Source organism: Ooceraea biroi, chromosome 7 (assembly GCF_003672135.1).
Source record: "Ooceraea biroi isolate clonal line C1 chromosome 7, Obir_v5.4, whole genome shotgun sequence".
Lineage (NCBI taxonomy): Eukaryota > Metazoa > Arthropoda > Insecta > Hymenoptera > Formicidae > Ooceraea > Ooceraea biroi.
In genome coordinates, this window is record NC_039512.1 from 8,454,682 (window position 1) to 8,473,402 (window position 18,721).

An 18,721-nucleotide genomic window follows, 5' to 3' on the forward strand; every position below is an offset into this window, starting at 1 on the left:
GCCGGAAAATCGAACAGAACGGCCATGTATTGTGCGTTAGAAATAGAATTGAAAATACAATTTTGTAGATTAATTTAATTCCGACTAAGCTACAGTATTATCTTTATATATCTGAATTTTATCTCTACGATATTTATTGTATATGCTTATCATTTGATATTTATATATAATTATCATTAAAGGCAATATAAGGGTAATAATGTAACACTATAATTGTATAACGTTACTAATAACATTCGCAAATAATGTTAAATGTGCGGAAATGAGAAAGAACAAGTTTAAACGAAGCCGCTTTGAAGATCCACGAGATCATAAGAACTGTGCTTGCGATATTAGAGTACAAAACGGATGAGGCAAGTTTTGATCGTGTGCAGGCCAATTATACGTCCGCGTGTATATATATCCGATGTATGCGCACAGTAACGCTAATTACACTCTCTGTTTCTCTCGGCCACGGTATATCCAACTAGTAATTTATAACTCAGAAACGGGTCGTAAAGGGAATCGTTACTAATGACGTCGTAAAACCAATACAGATGTCATATATTTAATGTGTATTATTCCCGCTTGAAATGTGTGTTCCAATTTAAATCAAAGCCCTCCGGGTATCAAACCCGAAAAAGGAATGGTATGTTGTGAGAATCGGCAAATAAAAAGATGAGTTACACTGTGCTCTCTCAAATCGGATAACGTTAAAACGTTGATTAACGTACCCTTTGCTTTTGGATAATTTCGGTTTGCACATTTTTCCGCTTAGTCTAAAGCACGTTGTGTTCATAAGAAAAAATAAATGTATAAATAACCTAATTTGTATCTAAACTGTAATTAAAAATGAAAAATCATGAATTACAAATAATTTACAAATTAATTGTTACAAATTGTTTATGTAAGTGATAAACAAAAGGTAACATTTACTCTGTGACATATAAAAAATTACAGAAAATTGAGAAAAACTTTGTGGTTCACCGTATAAAAGATAATATTATCACAATTATGTCTATTCTCGTATAAATTTTTAGTACATATATTCTTGTCGACTTCCCTTTGCTTCCCTATTGTTTAAACGAGTAAAAAATTCGATTTTATCGTAACTCACATATTCGGCAGCCCGAAATACTCATTCGGCAACATTTATTTCTTCACTGGAATGAATCCCGCGCGTGTACCACTCTCGCGTTTCCGCCATCGACGAAAATTAGGAGCAGAAAAGGTTTCCGATGTTGCGGAAGAAGTTTCGCCGCAGAGTCCCACACGAAACCACGACGCGAAATTATGGGACGGATAGACGTCGAGACACGGAGATCGATTAATGGAGGCCAGCCGCCGATGCGGTTTGACGAAAAGTAACCGAAACTGCGACTAACCCTCCGAGCGCGGTGCGAGAACGGTTTCCGGCTCAAATGGAATTTCAAGCGTTTAACTGACAGCTGACGAATCTGCGGCACTGATGGTGTTTTAGCAAGCAACCACCACCACGTGTTAAGCGTGATATTTTTGTCAAGATAGGTGAAAAATGTGCAGAGAAACAAAATTTCGTCTACAAATGAGTTATGTAGCGAACAGAAATAAACACGAAATAAATATTTAACAACGATATTTCGCAAACTGCAAAAATAATGTAATGTTTCACGTTATTGAAACATATAAATCTCAATATCTTTTAAGTTGAATCATTTAATAATGTTAAATATAAACGTACAATACCTTATATGGAAATGTTGGAGAACTTTTCGCAGAACTTTTTAAGCAGACTGTATAGTAGGTTGACGGGTCCACTACATCCGGTACCATAAAAGATTGTAGAGGGGAGTTCATGGAATAGAGGGGATCGCGACTATCTTCGCTCGATACCTAACTTTACGTACGATCGTTCGGCGCGAAAATGTGCACGTGTGACGTGTAAATTACTAATTTACCGACAATTTTTTGCAGTGATTCTTTAATTAATATAAACGCAGTCAACATGATTAAAGATTATCTGTTACAACACCACACGAAAGAGCTGGAGGACATATTAAATGCTACAGACGAGCACTCGGTCTACTCAATATATGTAAAGTAAGTTGATTTTTGACATTTGCATGCACAGGAAATGTTATATGTATTATTTAAAATATATATAAATTGTGTCTGTGTGTGAACTTAACAGTCATGATGGTGACTGCCATGAAATAAATATGTTAAGTGTATAAATAATATTATAACACACAATTACTTTTGCAAGATAATGACTATTTAATACACATTCTCCAACTGCTCTCATTAAATTCCTGCACAATCTTTTAGCTTTGTGTCGTTGTTCGAAGATGATGGAGAGAAAGCACAAAGAATCTTACGTCATCCTTCAGGTTGTTTACCACAGTGTGACGAGGCAGCTGTGCAGGTTCAGGAACAGCTTTGCAAGGCAGAGCAAATAGTAAAAACTAGAGTAGGAGCTCTTAATGTACTAGTTATTGCTGCATGTAAATTATGTATTGCTCGGCGCACAAAAATAGCCATTACTCTGTTTTGACACTTGATGAATTCATGCCTGACTTGTCAGTTAACTACAAAATTTATCGTTTAAGTCTATGTTTTCCAAATTATTATAACTACTTAAATATATGTTAATGTAACATTTATTTTAAGATATCTCAAATGCACAGGTTCATATTAGAATTACTGCGGTACCAATAAAACTGGACATGGGCGAAATCGGTGAACTAGTTACAACATCTGGAATTGTGGTGCGCATGTCTCAGCCTACTGTTATGAAATTAAAGAAACGTTTCACTTGCAGGAAGTGCAAAGGTACCAACATAGTCAAAGTAAGCATCTACAACGTATTATTTAATAAAGTCAATATAAAATAACATTATTATAAATAGAAAGCATATAGAATAAAACTACATTTAATTTTCCTTTTATAGTTAGAGTGGGAAAGACGGCGCTTTAGGAACATTAAAGTGTGCGAGTTATGCAATTCGCATAATACAGTAACAGCTGTAACTTCTTTGGAACAAGGCGATTGCTCAGACTACCAAGAAATAAAGATTCATGTACAGGGAGTTTTGTCTGATACTTTTAGCTTTATACGCTTAATATCTCTTCTATTTTAACGATATCTTGTGTACAGGGCAGATGTAAAATAGATACAAAGAGCTGCTATGAAGTGGGCCTGCAAATAGTTTTTCTGGACGATCTTGTTGACAAATGTAGACCTGGAGACCATGTCGATATCAGGTTCATACGTCATTTACATTACTTTATGCTGCCGGAAGATGTGAGAAAAATGCTATGCTGAATAGTACAATTATTAGAAATTAGAAATTAATGTTGGCTAATTTGTAAAAATTGTTGTAGCGGAGTAGTTATACGAAAGTGGGATAAACTAGAGGTTGGCTGTCGCTTGGAGACTACAAGGTTCCTGATGGCAAACAATGTCTCCGTGCGCAGGAAAATCTCAGAAGCAACATTCTTTACCACAGAAATAAAGGATACTTTCACAGCATATTGGGAACATCATCGAGATAACGCATTAGCTGGAAGAAATAATATTCTCGCCTCTATTTGCCCCCAAGTATATTCAAATTTTATATTTATTTTTTTTATTTATTATTATTTTATATTCTTAATCAATTACGATGAAATACTGTGCCAAATCATATATATATATATATATATATATATATATATATATATATATAGTATAAATATTAATAAGTGTTGCTTCCTACATTTCTCTCCAATGGCCCGCAGCTGTATGGAATGTACACTGCAAAATTAGCACTGGCCGTTGTCATGTGCGGCGGTGTGGCCAAAACCAGCGAAACGGGAACACGCATAAGAGGTGAACCTCACCTCCTTCTGATCGGCGATCCCGGTACTGGCAAATCGCAGTTACTTCGCGCTGCATCTCGATTAACTACACGGTCCATCTTTACAACCGGAATTGGCACTACTGCAGCTGGTCTGACAGCAGCTGCCGCTAAAGTTAGTATATATTAGTACATATTTTTCGTTCTAATTTCTTTTAATTTAATTTCGTTAAATTAATCTACAATTACAATCCTTGAATTGACAAATTGCAGGACTCGGACGGCTGGCATCTAGAGGCTGGCGCGTTGGTGCTCGCGGATGGTGGTGTCTGTTGCGTGGACGAATTCACGACAATGAGTTCGCACGATAGGACCTCCGTGCACGAAGCAATGGAGCAACAAACAATCTCGATAGCTAAAGCCGGCATGGTGAGCACATTGAACAGCCGTTGCTCCGTCATCGCGGCCACCAATCCAGACGGTGGGTGTTTCACGGGTGAAGAGTGGAAAACGTGCCTGGGAAACCCTCTCTTGTCACGTTTCGACCTGATCCTCCTGCTAAGGGACGCTAGAAATCCCGAATGGGATAGAATGACGTCGGGGCATATCTTGAAGGCTGCTTACGAGGAAGAGGAGAACAATTCGTAATAACACATAAATTTCTCTCTCTCTCTCTCTCTCGTAACGTTAGCGTCGCTCGCACTGTTGTTCAGACATGGAAAAAACCCGTTGCAGGTATTCCGAGACGTACATGGGTCCTTCGAACTTGGCGGGGTTGTGGCGAGAGGAAACTCTCGGCGAATATTTCGCGCATGTGCGCACGTTGAAACCAGTGCTAACCGAAAGTGCACAAAAGATACTGAGTGCAACTTATCTCTACCACAGATCAGATCCATACAGGCGGCCTGAAAGAACAACGGTGCGACTCTTAGATAGTCTTATCAGGTACATAATGGAGAAATCGATTAGTCATTAACAACGACGAGAGATTCTTTATTTTATCTCGTATGATGTTTGTTCCGAATCGATTCCGATATCACGTTCCGGTAACTTACAGATCGATGCAGACAGCAGGTTTAACGAGTAATGCTTTCAGATTAGCGGAAGGCCACGCGAAACTCATGTATCGAACTAAGGTGGAAATTATTGACGCTGTGACCGCGGCAGAACTAATCGGAACTACTTTGTTAAATAGTTCCGATGCTGGATGTCCATTTCCGACAGATCCAATTGCAACATATCAGGCCAAAGGTATATATTTATTGAATAAACTTGCAACATGAAATTTTTGCCCGTTTGATACTATAGTTTCAATGTCTTTTTTTTTAGCAAAAGATTTACTCACGAAGCTTAATTTGCAAAATTTAGAGTCATGTATATAAATATTGCTCTGCAAAATGTATTGTAGCTGTGATAAAGTTAACTTATTTAATTAGTGCGTTATTTTTATATTAAATTTTAAATTATGCTGTTGAGTTAAGCAGGACAATTTTTTGTAAAATTCATGCCGCTATGGAAATTCGTGTCTGATATCTAAAATTATGTATTTTTTTATGATTCTTTTAAGAATATCAATTGTATATTCATATAACATTTATTCTCATCATAATGCGTGGAAAAATATACAAATAAATCTTAGTATATCTTAGTTCCAACAAATAACAACCGCATTGTTTTAACGCTCCGATTGGAAAAATGATATAAATAAGTTCTTACGGTTCATCACAAATATTGTTTAATATATTTGTATAAATTATAAAATAATTTGATTACAAATTCATAAAATTTCCAGTAAAATGTAACTTTTTTTTGTTCATTAACAGTATTTTCTAATTAGCATTTTAACAGAAACTAGGCTCGTTTAATATGAAACACAACAATCATAATAAAAACATGATATACCATATACAAGTAGGAATGTACAGGATTTTACACAGGAGTTTACATAAAGAGACTACTTGCAAAATCTGTGGGTAAATTAGTGTTTATGTTAACGTTCAAGAAATACGAATCAAATTATGTATACGTCAAAAATCTTGCAGTTATTCGGACTTGGAAAAGAATTAATTATCATACGATACTCCTATAACTTAGAAATGATCACATTGTCATGAGACTGTGCCACTAAGATATGAAATATAATAGATGCAAGTAATTATGCGATAATATAAAATTATAGGTATAGATTATAAGCATAGATAACTCACTCGTATCATGTAATCCGTTTCCAGTGAATATCATAAATAAACGTATATTATAAACAAAGAACGAACATAATTCGAATTTATATAGAAATACATACACGTGATAAGACATGCTTTAGACGTGAAACAGTATTATTTGGAAATAAAGACATTAGTTTCGAGAGATTTAATTGTAGAATATCAAAAATCAAGATTTTCTTGATATTATCTTCACTTGACATTAGATGTTAAAATTGACATCGTCAACGTGTCAGAGAATAAATTTAATGGTGAAGCAGAATTTTCGTATATTGTAGCGTTTCATTGCAAGAATAAGTTTTGAAATACATTGCATCTCTATATAATTGTTTTGTATAATTCGTAAACAGCGGAACTAATGAGATCTATCCACTTACTGATTGATGTAAAGCCAGAACATAGTGTATCTCTGTAGATCAAATAAACGGTAGGATTATTTATTTAGTAACGCGGTTGGCTAGCGTTAGCCATCTGCGTGCGGACTGCACTCGCCGCGACATTGCTCGCGGCATTTTGCACGTGCTCGTTCCGCAAGAACGTTGTGGCAAACTCTTGCTGCGCTTTCACCACGCTCGCATCGGAGGTGCGGTAAATACGGTGGATCTGAAAATATACAACAATTTCATTGTCAATCATCCTTCGAAGTCCTTCTTTTTCTAATCGTTCTGCTGTGGATACGTAGGGTGCCTATTTCAATCGTGCATACTGTACCTTAGTTAGCATTAAAAGATCCGACACTGCCACAAGAATGAAAGAAATAGCGATGAAGAGCATAATAAGACCGACGATAATACCCTTGGCCGACGAGTCGAATGAACCAATTGCAGTTATTATACCACTAGAAAAAAAATGCAATTTTTATTAGCATGTAAGTACTTCAAGAAAATTAAAATATATATATAACATATAACAAAAAATATATATTACCAAGTTCCTGAGCCAGGAATACCTATAGCTTGAATACTGGTAACGATTAATTGAAAGAAGAAGACAAAGAAAAAGACCATAAAATTGAAAGAGCTGTCGTTCCTAAAAAAATCACGACAATTTATTTAATCTTCATTTTTATAGTTTTTCTAATTTTATTTCTATAACGCTATGCAGACTTATTAACGTACTTAAAAGCCCTGTACGCTGGTCTGAACCAGCACATGAAGGAAAATGGAGTGAAGAGTATGAGATACAAGATAGCCAGGCCGAACACCGAGAAACCCTGACCACAAAGCATCAAGATGAATCCTCCAATTACGTTCAATAAAAGGACACAGCCGTGAACTGCAAGCAGTTAATATTGTCGAGCGTATCATCCGTGTAACCTTTCTAACGAGTGAATGCAGTGTCATTTCTAACTAAACTTACACATCCAGAGGTAATATAAATGCCTCACTATCTTTTGGAAATCGGTATGAATTTCCACATCGATATCTTGATAAAAGCATGGTTGGAAGCAGCACTTCTCTGGTAATGGTGGCCAATTATTTCGCCTTGCTGTAACGCGAAATCTTGATAAATAAAGAGAGAAGTTTCCATTTATATGAAAAAGTATAAAGTGAAAATATACTGACGATAGTAAGGTGTGTTTCTCATTTCTTCTTCCGTTTTGGCTTTCCATTCTGGTTCCACCCGTTGCTAAAATATAATAAAAAATATTCCTTATTATTTAATATTTTCAGAGAATTTATATTACATTTATGCATACGTAACCAATTTTATTAAATATAAATATATATAAGTTTACATCTGTTGGCGGTGATAAGGTTCCCCCAAGCGCCGCATTGACTGTTTGCTGAGGAGTACGAGCGTATGCGGGAGGAGGTGCTTCCTGATTAGTAGGTTGAAGTGTGGCCGGTTGCTGCGTTGCACCGACTCCACCGTAAATAGGTGGATTCACCGCACCTCTGACTTGTGTAGTTCCTTGAGTACCTTGCTCAGCAAAAGGATTATAATCCTCGAGACCTCTACTAGCAGATGTAGAATTTACTGCTCTTCGTATAGCTGGATCCTATCATTAATGGATATCATTAGTGGGACATGCTTATTGATTTTTCTTTGTTGTAGTAGAATTGCTTATCTTATCTCTTCTTTATTGTTTTCAGATATGGTTTTATTAAATGTGTCATATAAATATCATAAAATAATGTATATATTTTAGATACACACATTGAAAAATAGAAAATTTGATAAATTATTATGCATAAATACAAGCTTGAATCATAGAGTCAATTTGCAAAGGAGGAAATCAGTTATAAAATTAGATTACAAGATGGTAAAAAAAACGTAACATGAGAGCAGTAGACTTTATTTCAACATCGCATAATTGCGCGTAAAAATGCAACGGTGACATTGTGGACAGGATACAGATGTGACAATATTCATATGACTGTACTTTGTAATATCGATTGTGTCGTCGGTGTAAAAAGAGGATTATCAATACGAGGGAATATTTTTACGATGACACATCCAATAATCGTTATTCGAGGCTTCGTAGGCGTCGCTAACGGCACAAAATCGTTCGGTAGATCACAATCGCTCTCTCGTAAGGAGGATGGTAAATGAAAGTACCGGTGTGACGGGCTGACGAATTTTGACAGATACGCGAGCAATATTGAAGCGCGGAGCTGCGTGTTTCGTTTCGTCAATGTCACACGAGGGAAACGCTAACTCACCGAGAAGGGATCGTTGATCGTAGGCTCCCCGAAGGGATTCTCGTCGAAGCCGGACATCTCGCGTTCTCGCTCCCACACCGAAGATACGCAGCCGAAACCGTTCCGAGTACGTACGACTCTGATATCACGATTAATCTTATCTAAATCGGCCTAAACCTGACGATCCATGGTTCCGCCGTTACATACGGTAACGCCGTGACATCAGCCGTTCATCTCGTACGACGGCCATCACTGTTACTAGCGGTGCACGACTACGTTACCGTCTGTGAAACGTCATTTGATAAAAAAAAATGTTACTTCACATTTAAAATAACTAGCAATTCAGTGAGAAAATTGGTATGTGATTCTAGGGATATTAAATTGCGAAAATTCGTGATAATAGGTTTGTTCTTTTCAGCTGCACTGCTGAACTGGTGCAATAAGTTAGAGTGAGAAAAAATATACTTGTCTCACTTTAACGTATTGCACTAGTTCAGCAGTGCAGCTGAAAAGAACAGACCTCATAATAAATATTAATTTAAGATAAAATTATCTCTAATTATCTCGAATTATTTAGAACAAATTCAATTATGGAAAAAAAAACTGCAAGTTGATTGGCCACACATTTCTCGGATCGAGATCTCGGAGCCAATTTCTAGCAATCACAAAAGGCTTTGAAGGTGCTTTTATCGTTGTAAAAGCCGTGACACAAAGAAACTTAAAAAAGCGATCACAAGTTTTACGTTTTAAAATGGCTGCTACGTTCTCGACCGTGATTGGTCGCATCTCTCAAGTCTATAATTTATGTTTTGCCGCGTTTTGGGAAGCAGGAATTTTCGGTACAGAGCACCACAAACCGTGACACCTCCGTGACGTTAACGACTGAACTCAGGTGCCAACGCGATTTGAATGGTCCTTTTTTTCACAAGTGCGATGCGGGGAGGTTAGTATGAGTTAGCGCTGACAAGTGGAAATCGTGTACAGCAGGATCGTGATATTTTGGTAGCCAAACTTGATGACCTTGCTGCTCATTTTCATGCGACGTCGAATGCGTGCACACAACCAAGTAAATTCATCTACTCTCGCCATTTATAACCGCACATGCGCACATATTAATATATCTGGCTGCTAACAATTCGCGCGATCACAGTCACACCGTAGCCCACCGATTACTGTTGCGAGTGTTACGAGCGAGAACCTGTGTTGTTGTTACTTCAGTTTGTTGTCACACAATTCTAATTGTTTACGATCTTGTCACCTAGGCAAAATGTCTGCCAAGAAAACCTCCTCTTCTCCTAAAGCCTGTTGCTTCTGCAACCTGGCGGACGACAACGAATTGGAATACGGGAAGATTTACGAGCACAATGGGATTGTCACACATTATTATTGTTTAGTAAGTTTGATGCCAACCAAGTGATCTTGTACCTCCTTCAATCTCAATCTCTTGTTCCGTACAGCTGCATCTCTGAATATCCAAAATGTGTCTAAAAGGTGTACGAAAACTGGAGATTGTTTCTCAGGAATTAGTTGTTGATGTTTTAGTGGGTCATATTTTCTTTCAGCTCCTGTCCTCGAACATGGAGCAGAAGGGCCAAGACAACGAGGGAATACTTGGATTTTTGACAGAAGATATACAGAAGGAACTTCGCAGGGGAAAAAGATTGGTATGAATGTATTGAAAATGACGTGATATTAATTTTGTAAATATGGCTTCTATCTTTTATTCAGATAATTACATCTGTTGTACTTGTGAAAAATGCTGCAAGTCGTGAATTTATTCTGACAAGTGCAATTTTACATTTTTAGGTATGTACATATTGCAGAAAGAGTGGTGCTACTTTAGGCTGTTGCAATGTCAAATGCAAGCGCATTTTCCACTTCCCTTGTGGTTTAAAGGCTGGTTCTTTGCATCAGTTCTTTGGAGAATTTAAGTAAGGGGAAATGCCGAAGTGTATATTAGTTGATTGGTGCTATAACTGTAGAAACCTACAAATAAAAATAACGAACAATGTTTCAGATCATATTGCATAAATCATAAGCCAAAGCAAAATATAGATCAACATATTTTAAAGGAAATTAGTTCGATAGATAATTTATTGTGTTACATTTGTTATGATAAAGTAAACCCGTCTGATCATGTAGAGACTTTGTGGGCTCCTTGTTGTAAAAAAGATGCATGGTTTCATCGTAAATGTGTTCAGGTTAGTTCTAAACTAAGAGTTTTATATGTAAAACTTGTTGTTTTATATAAATTTTTTAATTTATTCGTTATTTTAAATTACTTTTAAATTAATTCGTTCAAATCTGATATTGAAGTTAAACTACTTGTAGTATAAATAGATAAATAGTATAATAAATATATATGTATATTTAACATAAATTTTTACTTTAGCAACTTGCTATGAGCGCAGGATATTTTTTCAAGTGCCCATTATGTAATAATAAGAAGGAGTTTCAAAAAGTTATGCAAGAAAATGGTATTTTCGTCCCGAGTCAGTAAGTACCAAGATAACTAACTGTTCCTTAATTTGTAGGATTTTTATATATCTTTAAGTAAGGCCAGAAATACAAGGAAATTTTTTTATTAAATACTGTTAATAAAGTATACATGACATGTAAGATTCATTTTTCTGTAATTAGGGATGCTTCTTGGGAATTAGTACCGAACGCTTTCGAAGAACTTTTGTACAGGCACGATCAGTGTGACGCTGTATTGTGCCTATGCCCGAAAGGAAGAAAATACACAAGTAGCAATGCGTAAGTTGCCAGTAACACGAGACTTGTGCTATTCAGTGTCGAATCTCTATTAAAAGCTTAAGCTAGATATTTCGTGCTTACTGAGATATTTATATCGTAGGAAATGGGAATTGGTACTATGTCGCACCTGTGGCTCACAGGGTATTCATATGTCCTGTGGGCAATTAAAATGGGCTAATCCTGTATGGGACTGTGTCGAATGTACTTCCATATTAGGTAAGTATTCAATTTATAAAAACGATCTCGTGTACTTGTCCTGACCAAAAAAATCTTATAATTTTACTTTTTTTTTCATGAAGGTAAGGCAATTAAAGACAAGGAGAATGTAAGATCAAGTAGTTCTAACGGGTACGTATCAAATTGCTAGCTTTCCGATTTGATAAATGATTTTATGGATAATTAAAAGGTCTTGAAATTATAAAAACGACATTTCGACTTTTAGTTCTAGTCTAAGAGAGTTCGATTCGGATAGCGATACGGACATTTCTGTGGGAACTGAGTTTCCCCTACAATACGCGTCGCCTAATTTTGATCTTAGTCCCAGTTCATCATCCAGTTCCTTACCGGATATTATGTCGAACATTAAATTGCGACCTGGACCGCGATCTTTCAAGTTGCAGCAACAAATTAAAGCGCAACAGATAAGCAAACAGTTCGTTAATAAATTGCAAAATTTCTATTATGTTTATATGTACTGATTAGGACACCTTAATGTAAAACGGTCGATTATCTTATTTAGGATTGTGGAATTGAAGTATTTCGATCTAAAGAGAAATGAAACTGACACAAATAATGCAAAATATAAAGATAATTCGCTAGTGAAGAATGATACCGTAAAGATAAAATCTTTGACCAGCAAGGAGAGTAGTTCTCAGGAAAGAAGGGAAGAAAACGATACGCAGAAAAACGATAAGCAAACTGACTGTCGAGAAGAGAGGAAATCGTCAGTCAGCAATAACAATGATGAAAAACTGATGGAGAAAAAGGCAGATATTATCATAATCGAAAGTGATGACGACAATGACGGCGGCGACGACGACAACAATAATGATGACGACGATGATGTAAAGGTACATTAAACCATACTGATGAACGTTCAGGAAGATTGAAAATTACTATTAAAATTATATGTGAATTAATAATTAACAACACTGGTCAACAATTTTCGACCATTTTTATGTCACAAAAGGAATGACAGGTCATTTCGATAGGATTTTTCCCGTAGATTACAAATCTGAAACCCAAAATGTTCCATCACGTCACGTTTTTGAGAAAAATGAGGTCAAATAGTTAAAAAAACCTGTTTTTGGCAATTTTTAAACCTCTGTCACAAAGGAACGGGACGTGATAGAATATACTCTATGTGGGCTCAAATTAAAGCTTAAACCTTAAACTTTAATGTTATGAAGCAAAAAACCATGTGACAATAATGTGAAGTCGTGTAGCACAGGTGTTTGATATGCAGCCTGAGTTTACTCAACCACCGAGCTTACGTCGGATGGCTTTGGAATAGTGAGGAGCAAGGGGACTTAATAAAGCACTCCAAATAGTGAGAAACTGTTTTATAATGCAATCCCGTACTTTACAGATGACAGTATTTCGACAAAATGTTTAATGTTTTGCCCCTATTTTGTATTAATTCGCCATTTTTTATTCTGACTTTGTATACCAAATTCAGAATTAGCGATGCCAGAAATCTCCAAAAGAAAAGTTTTGTTCACATTTTCACCTTTTGGTATTATTGGATTATTTTGTTGTCAAACGCGAGATCAATTTGCGCGCGTCCTGACCGCTCAGTCAAAAAACCTATGCTACATGACTTCATAGTATTGTCACATGGTTTTTTGTTTCATAACATTAAAGTTTAAAGTTCAAGCTTTAATTTGAGCCCACATAGAGTATTTTATCACGTCCCGTTCCTTTGTGACAGAGGTTCAAAAAGTGCCAAAAACAGGTTTTTTTAACTATTTGACCTCATTTTTCTCAAAAACGTGACGTGATGGAACATTTTGGGTTTCAGATTTGTAATTTACGGAAAAAATCTTATCGAAATGACCTGGCATTCCTTTTGTGACAAAATCAGTGTTGACCAGTGTAATTAATCGATATTTAATTTATTTTTATTATAGATAATTTTATCGAAACAAACGATGTCTCAAACTCCATTACAACGATCGAACAAACCGCTAGGTTTGATAACAGATAAATCGGTATTGCCTGAAGACTCAAACGTGGCATTCCCGAAAATGGAGAGCATCGATCGACAGAACGCTGATGCATCGGAATCAGAAATTGCAAGCAAAAATACGTCCGTCATCGTGAGGCAATCTAGTGCAGCTTCGCCGCGAGAATCCACGGCAAACTCTCTTTCATTGAACAGTGAAGACGCAGATGCGGACGTGGACACGGTGGATATAAATGGAAGCCCCATCATGAGTATAAAAATTACCAACGTCACTTCCGTGCTACCCGAAGTGTTCGAAAGCACACCAGATATCATTTGCGAGGACGATGCGTTAAAGAATTCTGTGAACTCTGTTTCCGCGTTGAAAAGGAAAGTTTTCGAGGAGTACGTCAGGTCGATGATGCCTCTGAAGCGCAGCGTACCCGAAGGTAATTTTAGGAAAAAGAAAGAAGCTACAATGCTCACCATATGTAACTAATAATATTTCCTTTACATTTTTCAGCGAGCAATGTTGCGGACAATGGTCACAAGAAGATCAAAAGAGACAAGTTCTGCGAAAACTACACGACACATGGCTGCATGAAACCCTACGCTACTGCACCTGACACCAGTGCGCGACAAAACAGGGGGACATCTCCAATTAAGCCCGACGAGATTAGTAAAGCTGCTGAGGATCCTTCAAAATGCATGTCTGCAGATGGAAGTTTTAATTCATCGCTGAATGTTAGTCGAAAAAAAGATTACAAAGATACATCATCTAAAACGTGTGAAATTTCCGCTTCGTCGTTAAATGACGCTCAAAGAAATGATCCATCCCTGTCACTTCACCAAATGAGCAACAACTGTACAGATCAAGTTAAATCGCGTCATTCAGTAGAAGGCAGCACACTATGTAACGTACAATCGAAGCAAGAAAACTCCTTGAGGGAAACAGCGAACACGCATTTGCACTTTAATGAGTGCAACAGTCAACTCGACTCAACGTCGAACCTGAATTCTACAAATAACCAAGATACAAGCAATAATGAAGCGAACGCCGTGTGCGCGGCACCATTGAGCAGTCTAACTTTGCCGGAAAGGCTACAGACGCTAAATAACATCACTGGGATTAACAATAATCAAACTGTGTTCAAGAATCAGGACATCACGATAAGAGCAGTCAATCCAACTACGTGTGCTGGAAATAACAATCGAACAGGAGTGTCGAATAAGCATAAAATAGTTACTTCAGCGAGAGAGAAATCAAACGCTAAAGTATCTAGTCTAAAGTATCCTGGCCACGAATCTCCAAACAAAGTAAGTAATTTTTATGTTACATTAAAATGCTCCAAATTTCTTATCTCAAATATTTATGCAGTCAGATTTGAAATGTTCAAATATTGAAAAGTATCAAAAAGGGAAATTTGTTGTTACTAGGCCTGTTAATTTTCATCACAATTCGACAACTTTGAAGAAACAACGGAATCTTTGAGGGATTTATTAATTTTTATTTATTAATAATATTTATTAGTAATAAAGTTTTTGGTTATAACTGTAAGGGCCACGCGCCTACAATTTTGGACGATTACTTGTATGTTGTTACTAGCAACTTGTGCGTGAAGACTCCTTCGTTTCTTCCAAGTTTTTCGAGCCTTTCGAGAAAAAGTAACAGTCCTAGTTGTTACGTTATGTACTTCCGTGAAAAGGAGTATGGATAATTTTTCTCACGATCATGAACTTGCAACAGCAGGGTTGTACAGTAATTGTGTTTGTTTCTTAGCATTGTACTATGTTTTATGCATGCATAATAATCGTTTGCATCTATATTGGATCTCGTTTTTTGCGTGCAAAAACCATTGGCCATGAAAACTTTGCCTAGTAATAGGCCCAGATATTAAGAACTGCGGCAGCAAGAGCCTGGACATGGGGCGTTAGTGCCCACTGCCCACTCACAACAAACGCATTGTTGGCCAACAATGTTGGCTAATGCCAATCCGATTAGCAACGGTCTTCTCATCTTGACCCAAGGAGCGTGGAACTCGGTGTCGCTGAACGTAGCGTATTCAGAAACCGCTCGTAATCGGTAATCCGTACAATTCTATGGTCCAACAGTGCGTTTGTTGACAATTGATTCTGCTCATTTTGTTCCGCTGACTTATAAGACGTCACTTATTACGAATGGATACTACCGTGTCGAGAGTTTTGCCGCTGCGTTTCTTAATATCTAGGTCCATACTATTACCGAACAAAGTTTCATGGCCAATGGAATGGTTTTGCAGAAACGATTCCAATGCCATACTCCTTTGTTGCACTGAACATGATTCGCATTTGATAAAAAACAGGAAAAAAAATTTTGACAAAAGATACGGTATTGTAAGCACTTGTTGTCGTGAACAAATTTCCCCGTATCTCTTCCCCAGTCAATATCTTGCGATTCTAACAGTGTGACGGGGATGCAGGCACCAGTCGTGCCGAGACTAGATCAACTGGCCAGAGGAAGCGACATTTCCCAAGCGACCACAGTGGGAAGTAAGTGTTATAAATATAGCCTGAATTTTCAAGTAGTATTTTATGGTCCAAAATGTTACTGATTTTTAAGCCGATCCAAAATTTGTACTTTGAATTGAGGCGAGATAAAGTTTCCTTTTGACGACGTTCCTATAGTACAGTCTGAACATACGAGCGATTTTAATTATCGCTCCTCCCGTTTAAGCAGGCCCTAGATGGTCAATATTGTTACACAATAATATTGAAGCAGGCCCAACATGAACATTATATAATCCATCTCTGTGCAGAAATGGGGCCATTGGTTATCCACAAAGTCTCGCCACAACGCGCAGTGTCTTCCTCCATGTTACAAGCAACCATAATACCTGTCATCAACCTAGACTAATACCACAGTACATGGACCTGAATAATCTCAAGTTTCGTGCCTGCGAATCTGATAATGTTCAGGTATGTATAACTCTTTCCGACGTAGCAATGCATTAAAGTACACGGTAAAATAGACGACTCTAGGATCCCCTTGATATGATTTTTTTTCTGTATGATTCAATAATACTATTAGCTTGCGATAATACCTCAAACAATTAATTGTAGCATTTTATATTACACAGATGATTTTATATGATACATTCTCTGTAAATATCTCGATGAAAAATCCCAAGGAAAGCAGGAAGAGGTTGGAAAGTTTAGCTCCTCCGAAAGAGTACACGTTTATTCCTCGTAGACGAGATGAGACTTCATCCAGCAAAGATTACATCGCGGACGAACGTATCGATAAGTTCTATTGCACTTTGAAGAGCGAGACCCATTTGATTAATGACAAGACTAAATGTATAACGCGTAGCCGTGACGACGCGAAAGAAAATTTAGATCCGATCAAATCGAGAACACTCTCGCGCAACGATGTATTTAGCAATAGCACTTTGATGAATAACACTGATGACGCCGTGACTCCAAGTGACTACATTTGCGAGAATGACAATGAAATGATGCGATTCGTGTCAAGTGATACCAATGTAAGCACGTTCACGCGAAGGATTTGTAACATGAACATAGATAATATAGCAGATAATATAGAATTTGTGCGAAACGATTGCAATCAACTTTCACGAATCAATTTTGAGGACGTGCAGCAGCAAGTCGCGGCAAGTAACGTAATATCTGAATCTAAAGAAGAAAAGACCAGTAATGACCGATTTTCTGAAGAGATTGACAAGGTAGAACGCAGCATTAATTCTGATTTAAATATTGTTAGCAGGAATAAAAGCGTTGAGAAGGTACTGCAAGATAATATCACTTTTTTTGTAAACAAACACGTCGATGACGATAGAGAACTTAGGTACGATAGCGTAGATGATGCGTCAGTATTGTCGAATGATAAATGTTTGAGCAGAATGAACGTTGTGAGGTTGAAAGCACAGAATCGGAGAAGCGCGCGTGTAGCGAACATTACGTATAACGAACATAATATTTTAAATAAACAGATTGATACGTATAATGCCGACGGGTTTATTCAATGTAGGACATTTTACGAGAATACTGCAAATCATAAGAGCGAGAGTAATGCCAAACGTAGTATCAAGTCTTGTTTCAAAATCAGTATAGATTTGTGTAAAATACAAAATCTTCTCGATACCAGGCCAGAATTATTTACAAATCAAGATTGTAATGATAATCATTGGCGTAAAAGTTCCTTATGTAGTTGAGGTGTGACCGTACTCAACAACAGGTAAGATATTCCCGATATTCTTGATTGAGAATATTCTGGTAATAATAATAATAATAATCAAATTCAAAGCCACTCAAGATGAATTGTAACTATTAATGTCACAAAGAATACTTTACTTCCGCCAGACAAATTTTTTTCTTTTATGTAAATAGTAACTATATCAATTATTTATAAAATAAATGCAATTGCATAATACTGAGGAAATTCAACCCGTGAAATACCTTTGGCGCGAAATATATTTATCAAAATGTCAAAACCAAATATTTTGATAAACGTGTCTTAGAGAAGAAATAATCTGAAAAATGTTACACAATAAGTATAAACAATACAGTTGGAGAGAATAATCATTATTTAAAATTTTACAAAATGTGTTAAATATGAATAGAGTACTGAATGATTACGCATTTTATGTAGAGAAATATATATTTTATGTAGAGAGTGTGTAATATCACATAAGTTATTTTCTGCTGCCTTCTATCTAAATTGTAATATAGAATTGCCAGATACGTGTACATTAGTATATCATTTTTTTGTACAGAAATTGATATATATATGTATGTATGTATGTATGTACATGTATGCATGGGTGTATATATATTATATAAAAGAAATATATTTATAAGGTTATTGTATAAAGACAAATATAAGGTTATTTTTTATGTAATAAATTTATGGTTTTACTCAAGTACGATGTCTTTTTGGTTACAATTCCTTGTGATTTAAAACTGATAGATTGTAAATTTTTATCTTTGTTTAATTAATCCATTTTGTTTCAAACAAGATACAACTTTTATCTCCAAAATAAAGTGCTCAGAAATTTTTCAATACGTATACGCGCAATACGTATAATCGAAGAAACTATTTCAAAATTTCCTATTGCTAGTACAATTCCAAGTCCTAAG

At 36.5% G+C, this 18,721-nt stretch overlaps 3 protein-coding genes across 5 annotated transcripts; 2 read left to right on the top strand and 1 right to left on the bottom strand.

Moving 5' to 3' along the window:
- The first annotated feature begins 1,818 nt into the window (after window positions 1-1,818).
- LOC105282409 (DNA helicase MCM9) lies at window positions 1,819-5,925 on the top strand. Its single transcript, XM_011344355.3, has 11 exons — window positions 1,819-2,058; window positions 2,287-2,428; window positions 2,646-2,807; window positions 2,910-3,038; window positions 3,116-3,222; window positions 3,343-3,559; window positions 3,739-3,972; window positions 4,071-4,441; window positions 4,533-4,742; window positions 4,894-5,048; window positions 5,127-5,925. Exons 1-11 carry the CDS (start codon window positions 1,964-1,966, stop codon window positions 5,177-5,179), a joined length of 1,875 nt encoding a protein of 624 aa, XP_011342657.1. The 5' UTR covers window positions 1,819-1,963; the 3' UTR covers window positions 5,180-5,925.
- LOC105282410 (secretory carrier-associated membrane protein 5B) lies at window positions 5,643-8,908 on the bottom strand. The gene is made up of 8 exons (XM_011344356.3): window positions 8,686-8,908; window positions 7,758-8,021; window positions 7,585-7,648; window positions 7,379-7,507; window positions 7,138-7,294; window positions 6,947-7,048; window positions 6,731-6,857; window positions 5,643-6,622 (listed from the first exon to the last, which is right to left on the bottom strand). The coding sequence occupies exons 1-8, from the start codon at window positions 8,740-8,742 to the stop codon at window positions 6,461-6,463; spliced, it is 1,062 nt and encodes a 353-aa protein (XP_011342658.1). The 5' UTR covers window positions 8,743-8,908; the 3' UTR covers window positions 5,643-6,460.
- A 521-nt stretch (window positions 8,909-9,429) lies between these two features.
- LOC105282408 (dentin sialophosphoprotein) lies at window positions 9,430-18,505 on the top strand. 3 transcript variants are annotated; one of them, XM_011344351.3, is made up of 16 exons: window positions 9,433-9,607; window positions 9,927-10,057; window positions 10,227-10,328; window positions 10,471-10,595; window positions 10,682-10,865; window positions 11,057-11,160; window positions 11,305-11,421; window positions 11,522-11,637; window positions 11,721-11,769; window positions 11,864-12,073; window positions 12,161-12,491; window positions 13,551-14,034; window positions 14,109-14,902; window positions 16,029-16,114; window positions 16,381-16,540; window positions 16,702-18,505. In XM_011344351.3, exons 1-16 carry the CDS (start codon window positions 9,574-9,576, stop codon window positions 17,794-17,796), a joined length of 4,122 nt encoding a protein of 1,373 aa, XP_011342653.1. In that variant the 5' UTR covers window positions 9,433-9,573; the 3' UTR covers window positions 17,797-18,505. The 3 variants fall into 3 exon arrangements, with proteins under 3 accessions (XP_011342655.1, XP_011342653.1, XP_011342654.1); XM_011344352.3 differs by having other exon boundaries at window positions 9,598-9,730; XM_011344353.3 differs by lacking the exon at window positions 11,864-12,073 and having other exon boundaries at window positions 9,430-9,607; window positions 12,278-12,491.
- Window positions 18,506-18,721: the final 216 nt, after the last annotated feature.

Coding starts and splice junctions, on each gene's coding strand:
- LOC105282409 (XM_011344355.3), top strand. CDS start 1,964: ATGATTAAAGATTATCTGTTACAACACCACACGAAAGAGCTGGAGGAC. Junction 2,059..2,286: donor GTCTACTCAATATATGTAAA/GTAAGTTGATTT, acceptor ACAATCTTTTAG/CTTTGTGTCGTTGTTCGAAG. Junction 3,560..3,738: donor TCGCCTCTATTTGCCCCCAA/GTATATTCAAAT, acceptor AATGGCCCGCAG/CTGTATGGAATGTACACTGC.
- LOC105282410 (XM_011344356.3), bottom strand. CDS start 8,742: ATGTCCGGCTTCGACGAGAATCCCTTCGGGGAGCCTACGATCAACGAT. Junction 6,858..6,946: donor ATTCCTGGCTCAGGAACTTG/GTAATATATATT, acceptor TTTTTTTTCTAG/TGGTATAATAACTGCAATTG. Junction 6,623..6,730: donor ATCTTTTAATGCTAACTAAG/GTACAGTATGCA, acceptor GTATATTTTCAG/ATCCACCGTATTTACCGCAC.
- LOC105282408 (XM_011344351.3), top strand. CDS start 9,574: ATGGTCCTTTTTTTCACAAGTGCGATGCGGGGAG. Junction 11,770..11,863: donor AGATCAAGTAGTTCTAACGG/GTACGTATCAAA, acceptor TTCGACTTTTAG/TTCTAGTCTAAGAGAGTTCG. Junction 12,492..13,550: donor ATGACGACGATGATGTAAAG/GTACATTAAACC, acceptor TTTTTATTATAG/ATAATTTTATCGAAACAAAC.